Source organism: Pan troglodytes, chromosome 20 (genome assembly GCF_028858775.2).
Source record: "Pan troglodytes isolate AG18354 chromosome 20, NHGRI_mPanTro3-v2.0_pri, whole genome shotgun sequence".
NCBI lineage: Eukaryota > Metazoa > Chordata > Mammalia > Primates > Hominidae > Pan > Pan troglodytes.
Window position 1 is genome coordinate 17,475,862 of NC_072418.2, and position 9,714 is coordinate 17,485,575.

General features: G+C 49.9%; 1 protein-coding gene across 3 annotated transcripts in view; it reads right to left on the reverse strand.

Moving 5' to 3' along the window:
- Positions 1–1,253, reverse strand: part of ADGRE2 (adhesion G protein-coupled receptor E2) — a 47,166-nt gene extending 45,913 nt beyond the window's left edge. For 2 of the 3 annotated variants that reach the window (XR_010153737.1, XM_063801296.1), the window contains exons 1-2: positions 1,159–1,253; positions 839–1,031 (exon numbers count right to left, since the gene is read on the reverse strand). Coding sequence is in view for 2 of the 3 variants with exons in the window: in XM_063801296.1 (XP_063657366.1) it covers positions 839–1,031; positions 1,159–1,194 (229 nt within the window). In the remaining variant the exon portion in view is untranslated. The remainder of the gene's footprint in view (positions 1–838; positions 1,032–1,158) is intronic. The other variant, XM_063801299.1, reaches the window with a different exon arrangement.
- Positions 1,254–9,714: the final 8,461 nt, after the last annotated feature.

The following is a 9,714-nucleotide window of genomic DNA, read 5'->3' on the forward strand; positions in this document are numbered from 1 at the left end:
AAAAAAAAAAAAATGATGGTGCTGGATCCCCCAGGCTCTAAGATGCCCTGGACCCGCATGCTTCCTCAGGGACACAGGTGCACACACACCACAACCGCCGCCAGCCCTGGCGGCCCATCCTGAAACCCAGTGGTGATATTTCACCCCGGGCGCCCCTCCCACAGGAAAACGCTGTGGCCGCCTGTTGGGGTGCATGTGGAGCTGCGGTTCCCAGCGCTCAGGGAGTTCCCCTTTCCAAGGCATGTCCTGGGGGACCCTCCTCAGGTCACCAGGGGCTTTAGAGATGGGGACCTAGGCATCTCCTTGTTGTTCACCAGAGAGAGAGACAAAGAGGCAGAGGTAGAGAGAAAACAGAGATTAGAGAGATAGAGAGACTGAAAGAGAGACAGAAGGAGAGAGACAGAGAGAGAGAGAGAAAGAAGGGAGAAGCTGGGGGTACCCTGCAGTGGAGAAGTCCTGGCCTCTATTTTCCCCGCCCATGTCTTTCTATGCGCTATATTAAGTCCCAGCACTCACTTTTTGCCCCTTTCCTTCCCCCGTGCCTCAGTTTCCCCTCTTAGGGAGCAGATGCCAAACTGGCTCCAGTAGAAAGCTTGAGGATCCCTCCGGGCAGGGTAGCAGGCTCCGAGAGCACCCCGGAGTTCCTGCCGGGGTGTGGGGGTGCCCAAGCACCACCAGCCCCTCTCGCCGTGTGCCCGTGAGTGCCTGCTTGACCATGTGGCTTTCTCCATCGCCGGCCCCACAGACACCAGCGGCGCCTCCCGTTTCTCAGACGCATCCAAGGGGTCCCGCTGGAGCTTCCTCGCTACCACCCCCAGCGGGGCCCCAAAGTACTTACCGAGAAAGACGCGGCCTCCCATGGTTCGAGCTGAGCTGCCGGCAGGAGCGGCAGGGGAAAGAGTGAGTGGGACAGGGCTGTCCCGTCTCCACAGGCTGGGCAGCTGTGCGGGCTGTCCCGAGGCCAGGACTTTATAAAGGAGGGCGGACGGACAGCCGCTGGCCCAGGGCCCTCCCTGGAACTGGCGGTGCAGCTGGAAGCCAGCAGGAAAGTACAATAAAAACACAGACCCAGGGGCGCTGCACACACACACACACACACACACACACACACACACACACACACACACGTGTACTCGCTCGGCAAGAATGAAGTGCAACCTGCTTTAAAAATCCCTCTGCTGGAGTTTCCACCATGTGGCTCTGACCAACCCTCTGGCCTCTGTGTGTTCCAGGCTGGCTGCTGTGCAGGGGAAGGTGTGGCAGCTGGGCGGGGCGGTCTCGCCTGGGGCCACTTGGCTCTTCCCTGGGCAGGCACGCAGGGGCCTTGTCAGAAATAGCTCTGGGCTCCCACTTTGGTAGGGCTTGCCCTGTGCCCAGAGCTTTGGCATGCCAGAGTTGGCAGAGCCTGCGTCCCAGCTGGCAGTATCTTCCCCTGCTGTTTTCCAGATTAGGAAACTGAGGCCAGGTACAGAGGCTCACGCCTGTGATCCCAGCACTCTGGGAGGGCGAGGCAGGAGGATCGCTTGAGCTCAGGAGTTTGAGACCAGCCTGGGCAACATGGCGAAGCTCGGTTTCTTTCTTTCTTTTTTAATTAATTAATTAATTAATTAATTAAATTTTTTAGACTTTAAGTTCTAGGGTACATGTGCACAACGAGCAGGTTTGATACATAGGCATACATGTGCCATGTTGGCTTGCTGCACCTATCAACTCGTCATTTACATTAGGTATTTCTCCTAATGCAATCCCTCCCCCAGGCCCCCACCCCCCGACAGGCCCCGGTGTGTGATGTTTCCCGCCCTGTGTCCAAGTGTTCTCATTGTTCAGTTCCCACCTATGAGTGAGAACATGTGGTGTTTGGTTTTCTGTTTCTGTGTTAGTTTGCTGAGAATGATGGTTTTCAGCTTCATCCCTGTCCCTGCAAAGGACATGAACTCATCCTTTTTTATAGCTGCATAGTATTCCCTGGTGTATATGTGCCACATTTTCTTAATCCAGTCTATCATTGATGGACATTTGGGTTGATTCCAGGTCTTTGCTATTGTGAATAGTACCGCAATAAACATACATGTGCATATGTCTTTATAGTAGCATGATTTATAATCCTTTGGGTATATACCCAGCAATGGGATCGCTGAGTCAAATGGTATTTCTAGTTCTGGATCCTTGAGGAATCACCACACTATCTTCCACAATGGTTGAACTAATTTACATTCCCACCAACAGTGTAAAAGCGTTCCTATTTCTCCACACCTGTAATCCCAGCACTCTGGGAGGCCGAGGCAGGAGGATCGCTTGAGCTCAGGAGTTTGAGACCAGCCTGGGCAACATGGCAAAGCTCTGTTTCTTCAAAAAGAAAAAAATTATCTGGGCTTGGTGGCAGACGTCTGTGGTCCCAGCTACTACTACTCAGGAGGCTGAGGCAGGAAGAGTCACCCGAGCTGGGGAGTTTGAGGCTGCAGTGAGCTAAGATGGTGCCACTGCACTCCAGCTTGGGTGATAGAGTGAGACCCTGTGTCAAAAACAAAAAGAAAGAAAGAAAACGGAGGCATTACAGTGTCCACATAAAAGCCCAGGGAGGGAGAAGGGGCCCTCTTCCGATGCCAGGCAGGTGCCAAGAAGAGAAGCTTCACCACACGGAGCAGACCCCCCGGATCTTTCTGGTCTTTCTAAGCCAGTTTCCCCCTGTGGGAAACTTATATTTCAGAGGCCCCTGGGCACTTCATTAATCAACAGAGAATCATGTGATAGGAGGGTTCTTTCCTTTCTGGATAAATCATGATTAGCTTGTCTCTTGAGGTACGTAATCATTTTTTAAAACGCTATATATATTTTTAAGAGATCTTACTCTGTCACCCAGGCTGGAGTGCAGTGGCACCATCACAGCTCACTGCAGCCTCAAACTTCAGGGCTCAAGGGATCCTCCTGCCTCAGCCTCCTGAGGAGCTGGGACTACAGCTGTGCACCATCACGCCTGGCTAGTTTTCTCCTTAAGTGTTTTTTTTTTTTTGTAGAGACGAGATCTTGCTATCCTGCCAAGAAAATGCTATTATTTATGGAGCACTTAATTTGTACCAGGTCTGGTCCTAAGTGCTTTTTTTTTAATCTATTTTAACTCATTTACTCCTTAAAACATCTGCAATGATGTTGTCATTCCCATTTGACAGAGGAGGAAACTGAGGCACAAGTGACTCACCCAGCTGAGACTCAGATCCACAGGCCGGCAGCCCAGCCCCGGAGTCCCTGCGATGAGCCCAGGGGAAAGTCTCCACTGCGCACTAACATGTCTTTAGCGCCTCCGTGACCCTGAGGCTTAGCAGGCGTCTGTATCCAGCCAGAATTCAAGGACTTGGTTTTGTGTTCCTTATATTTATATTTATTTTTAGGTTTCCCTACTATCTGGGGCAATGAGGAGGGTTTTTCAGTGAGGATGCCGAAATCAAGTCTCCTTGTTACATGAGTAAATTCAAGATGCAGAAGTGATGAATGCTAAGGAAAATATAGTTCAGTTGTTCAAAGGGGGAGATTGCAGCGATGGGGAAAAAAGTCACTAATGACTGAAGTCAGAGAACTATTGTCCTGGGAATAATCAAACATCCACAGTCCTAGAATTTACCCCTTCCTGTCCCGGGCTCCTGTGGGGGTGGCCTGGGCTGTGGAGGAGGGGAGTGAACACCAGCAGAAGCTGGAAGGAGAGAGGGCCAGACCAGCTCTGGAGGGATTTTGCCTTTTTTTTCTCAGAAAGCCAGAAACTCCAGCTAGAACCCCAGGACTCAACGTCCCTTCTCTGCAGATCAGACAGGCAGGTCAGACAGCTGGCGTCTGCAGAATCTCAGGGAGGCAGTGGCACTCCCTGATGCCAGGGATTGTCCCTACACCCCTTCATGGTGATCATCGACTCTTCTTAATTTAATTTTATTTTACTGTATTTTAGAGACAGACTCTGGTGTTGCCCAGGTTGGAGTGCAGTGGCGCCATCTCGACTCACTGCAACCTCCGCCTCCCGGGTTCAAGCGATTCGCCTGCCTCAGCCTCCAGAGTAGCTCGGACTACAGGTGCCCACCACCACACCTGGCTAATTTTTGTATTTTTATTTTATTTTATTTATTTGTTCATTCATTTATTTATTTTGAGACAGAGTCTCGCTCTGTCACCCAGGCTGGAGTGTGGTGATGTGATCTCAGCTCACAGCAACCTCTGCCTCCTGGGTTCAAGAGATTCTCCTGCCTCAGCCTCCCAAGTATCTGGAATTACAGGTGCAAGCCACCACGCCTGGCTAAGTTTTGTATTTCTAGTAGAGATGGAGTTTCGCTATGTTGGTCAGGCTGGTCTCGAACTTCTGGCCTCAAGTGATCTGCCTGCCTTGGCATCCCAAAAGTGCTGGGATTACAGGCGTGAACCACAATGCCCGGCCTGAAACATTCTTTTAAATTTTTATTTTATTATTATTATTATTATTTATTATTATTTTTTTCTGAGACAAATTCTTGCTCTGTCACCCAGGCCGGAGTGCAGTGGTGCCATCTCGTCTCACTGCAATCTCTGCCTCCCGGGTTCAAGCAATTCTCCTGCCTCAGCCTCCCGAGTAACTGGGATTATAGGCACCTGCCATCGCATCTAGATAATTTTTGTATTTTTAGTGGAGATAGGGTTTCACCATGTTGGCCAGGCTGGTCTTGAACTCCTGACCTTGTGATCCACCCGCCTCGGCCTCCCAAAGTCCAGGGATTACAGGCGTGAGCCATTGTGCCTGGCCCTGAAACACTCTTACCCTGAATAACCTCAGGGTTCACTCCCTTCTCTCTTCAATTTTTGGCTGAAACATCTTTTGACCTACACGCCTCATCCAAAATGTAAACTCCTCCCATCCTCAGCACTCCGAAACCCTTCTTGGCTTTTTTTTCAGATGAAGTCTCACTCTGTCACTTATGCTGCTGGAGTGCAGTGACTTGATCTCGGCTCAGTGCAAGCTCCCAGGTTCAAGTGATTCTTCTGCCTCAGCCTCCCAAGTAGCTGGGATTACAGGCACGCAACCACCGTGCCTAGCTAGTTTTTTGTATTTTTAGTAGAGACAGAGTTTCACCATGTTGGCCAGGCTGGTCTCGAACTCCTGTCCTCAAATGATCCACGTGCCTCAGCCTCCCAAAGCACTGGGATTACAGGCGTGAGCCACCAAGCTGCTTTCTTGAGTCTCTCCAATACTTCTCACCATCTCCCTTCTTCCCTTGCAACCATCTGCCCTCGAGCCACATTAGGCTGTCAGCTCCCTGAGTGACTTTTTTCTTGTTTTCTGCAGAGCACCAGCACAGAGTGGGCTGTGCTGAGTGGGGCCCCATATGGTAAACCATGCAAATTAGTAGTACTCCTGCCACTCCACTCCGCTGCCGCCCAGCTAAAGGAAGCCTCCTTCAGCCTTGCTGATCTGGTCCCTGCCGGGGTGTCTGCCTATGTTTCTCCGCCTTCTCTTTGTCCAGAAGTCTCAGTCCTGCTGACCTATTTTGCAGCTTCTGGACAACCTCTGCAATGATGGGGGGCGCGAACATGGTCCTCATTTGTCAAAAGGGGAACTGGCACCTGGGGGTTTGGGGCCCCTGGTCCCAGGTTGCTCAGCTAAGAAGTAACCCAAGATTACCTGTAATCCCAGCTGCTTGGGAGGCTGAGGCAGGAGAATTGCTTGAGCCCAGGAGATGTAGGTTGCAGTGAGCTGAGATCGCGTTATTGCACTCCAGCCTGGGCGATAGAGCCAGACTCCGTTTCAAAAAAAAAAAAAAAAAAAGAAGCAACCCAAGATTATCCAACCAATAATAATAATGGTATTATTAATTATATTAGTATAATTTATTATTATTATTTTAGAGACAGGGTCTCTGTTGCCCACGCTGGAGCACAGTGGCAGTGGCACAGTTATGGCTTCAGGCAGCCTGCACCTCCTGGGCTTATGTGATCCTCCTGCCTCAGCCTACCAAGTAGCTGGGACTACAGGCACATGTTGCCATGCCTGGCTAACTTTTCACTTTTTTTGTGTGTGTGTGTGAGGGGGATGGAATCTTGCCCTGTTACCCATGCTAGAGTGCAGTGGCGAGATCTCTGCTCACTGCAACCTCCGCCTCCCGGCTTCAAGCAATTCTCCTGCCTCAGCCTCGCTAGAAGCTGGGATTACAGGCACACACCACCACGCCCAGCTAATTTTTTAGTAGAGACGGGGTTTCACCATGTTGGCCAGGCTGGTCTCGATCTCCTGACCCTCAAGTGATCGGCCCACCTCAGCCTCCCAAAATGCTGGGGTTACAGGTGCATGCCACCATGCCTAGCCACACTCCTTTTTTAAATTTAAAAACTGGGTGAAGTCAGGAGAAAAAAATCTTAAATTGCAGCATGGCAGATTCCATACTAGAATCTTGAAAAAGTCTCCAAAGCCCCATAGGAAAAAACCACCTTGCAAAAAAGCTGGGATACAAAGATAATAAAAGATTTGGTTTCAGGATACAAACATATGCAAGAAGACTTTAAAAAATAATCAAGGCTGCCGGGCGCGGTGGCTCATGCCTGTAATCCCAGAGAGGCCGAGGTGGGCGGATCACCTGAGGTCAGGAGTTCAAGACCAGCCTGGCCAACATGGTGAAACCCCGTCTGTACTAAAAGTACAAAAATTAGCCGGGTGTGGTGGTGGGTGCCTGTAATCCCAGCTACTTGGGAGGCTGAAGCAAGAGAATCACTTGAACCCGGGAGGCAGAGGTTGCAGTGAGCTGAGATTGCGCCACTGCACTCCAGCGTGGGAGACAAGAGCGAGACTCCGTCTAAATAAAATAAAATAAAATAAAATAAAATAAAATAAAATAAAATAAAAATACATAAGTATAAATAAATAAATAAAAATAAACAAGGCTGGGCTGGGCGCAGTGGCTCATGCTCATAATCCCAGCTACTTGGGGATGCGGAGACGGGAGGATTGCTTGAGCCCAGGAGTTCGAGACCATCCTGCGCAACATAATGAGACCTCCATCTCTACAACAATAAAAATAAAAAATTCGCCAGGCATGGTGACTCGCACCTGTGGTCCCAGCTACTCAGGAGGCTGAAGTGGGAGGATGGCTTGAGCCCAGGAATTCGAGGTGGCAGTGAGCTGTGATCATACCACTGCACTCCAGCCTGGGTGGCAGAGCAAGACCCTGTCTCAAAAATAAATAAAATAAAAAAATAAGTAACTGAGCAAAGGAATAAGGTGCAAAGAATATTCAGAGTGGTGGTAATCAGCAAGGTAAAGATGGGAACATGGGAACAAGGTCATGTCTCAGTTCTTGGTGATGAGGGAGGCTCATGGGTATGCCTTCCTTCCCTTTTATTTTTTAATTTTACATATTTTTTGCAAAGCAAAGTTCTTTATTCCCGCAAATTGTGAACAATACACATAGTAGTTTCCACTATGTACTATGAATGTTTCCTAAAATGATGGCTGTTTTGTTTTGTTTTCTTGAGACAGAGTCTCTTGCTCTGTCGCCCAGGTGGGAGTGCAGTGGCACAATCTCAGCTCACTGCAACCTCCGCCCCCTGCGTTCAAGCCTTTCTCCTGCCTCAGCCTCCCAAGTGGCTGGGATTACAGGTGCACACCACCACGCCAGGCTAATTTTTTTGTATTTTTAGTAGAGACGGGCATGAGTCACTGCGCCCAGCCAAAATGATGGTTGTTTAACATAACGCCATGTAATGCAGGCATGTGGTGTTTTGCGGTTATATTCACATGTGATTTTATCAGAGACCAAAGCAAAAACAAAGAGAATTCTGAAAAGAGTTTGTATCAAGGAAGATAAAATCGGCCAGGCAGAGTGGCTCATGCCTGTGATCTCAGCACTTTTGGAGGCCGAGGCGGGAGGATCCCTTGAGCCCAGGGGATCGAGACCAGCCTGGGCAACATGGTAAAACTCCATCTCTACCAAAAAATGCAAAAATTAGCCAGGAGTGATGGCGTGTGCCTGGAATCCCAGCTACTCACGGGGCTGAGGTGGGAGGATCTCTTGAGCCCAGGAGTTCAAGGTTGCAGTGAGCTCTTGCCACTGTACTCCAGCCTGGGCCACAGAGTGAGACTCTGTCTCAGAAAATAAGTAAGTAAAATAAAGCTGACCATGGATAGACCGATGGTCCCAAGAGTTACATTGTTTCATGAATTATATAAACCTGAGGCTCTATACAAATGTTTAAAAAAGAATTTTAAAATGTGTAAAGGTTTTAAGGAGAAGCGATTAGAGGAAGCAAAGGAGAGAGTAGGGTGGGGGAGGGGTACAGCTCAGGGGTGGCTGTGGGGGTGGGGAACTGGTGGCAGCCAACAAGAAACCCTGAGCTGGGAACGCTGTGTGACATTTGGTGGCATTTTTATCACCTTCTTGCAGCTCTCAGTGTCTTCCCCATTTTGCAAAGTCTTCTGAGCGGGGTGGTGCCGAGGTCCCGATAAGGATGGGGTCAGGCTTCTGGGGGGCACTGTGAGGACGGGGGGTCTCAGAATCCTTCCCTTGACTTTCGATGGGTGGGGAAGGCCAGGGGAGGAAGGGGGCTTATTCATGCTGGGTGCCCACCCGGGTCAACCCCTCCTCATGCCTCTGGGCCTCTTCTGTTGTGGGCTTGTGGGTTCCCGAGAAATAGGGCCATGGATGGCACTGACGGTCCCAGCCAGTACCAGAAAGAAGCGATGGGAAAGCATTGATGAGAATCAACCCATCCCCAGGGCTCTGTCCCTCGGATGGAGGTCTCCCTTTCACTTCTTTCCAGGCATAGAAAACAGTTTGTGGCTCCTCAAAAAATTACTTGTAGAGTGACCCTGTGATCCAGCCATTCTGCTCCTGGGTATACACCTGAGAAAACTGAAGGCAGACACTCAAATGGATACTTATGTTTATTTTTAAATTTAATTTAATTTTATTTTTTTGAGATGGAGTATCTCTCTGTCACCCAGGCTGGAGTGCAGTGGCGTGATCTTGGCTCACTGCAACCTCCACCTCCTGAGTTCAAGCTACTCTCCTGCCTCGCCTCCCGAGTAGCCGAGATTACAGGTGTGTGCCACCACCCCTGGCTATTTTTTTTTTGTGTGTGTGTATTTTTAGTAAAGACAGGGTTTCACCATGCTGGTCAGGCTGGTCTCGAACTCTTAATCTCAGGTGATTCCCTCGCCTCGGCGTCCCAAAGTGCTGGGATTACAGGCGTGAAGCACCGTACCTGGCCTCATATAGTTACTTTTTGTGTATGGTTATGACGTAGGGTCTAAGTTCTTTCATTATTATTATTATTTTTTACATGTGTATATCCTATTCTTGGGAAAATTTAAAGGGGATTATTTCTGTTTCTGGTAACGTGCGCGTTCATCCTGTGCTCCCCTGCCTGTAATTCTCCCACTAGGGTCAGAGTAGGGCTGGAAAAGCGAAAACCATAACTAGAAGAGACTTCCCCAACAGGATGTTGCCCAACCCTGGCAGGGCTGACGTCCAGCCTCCAGGGTCCTTACCGGCAGTGCAGTCACAGCTGTGACTAAACCCAGCCACCCACAGCCTGACGCCCCCACACCCTTGACCTTCCCTTTAGCTTCAGGCTTGAGCAGGCCTTTGATACTCAAATAGAGAAAGGAGACAGCAAGACCCCTGTGCCTTCTCAGAGGGGGCACCCCCTTCACCGATGCCTTCACGGGTCCTGCCTCTCCGGGACCCAGCTTCCCTCCTGGCCACCCCACCA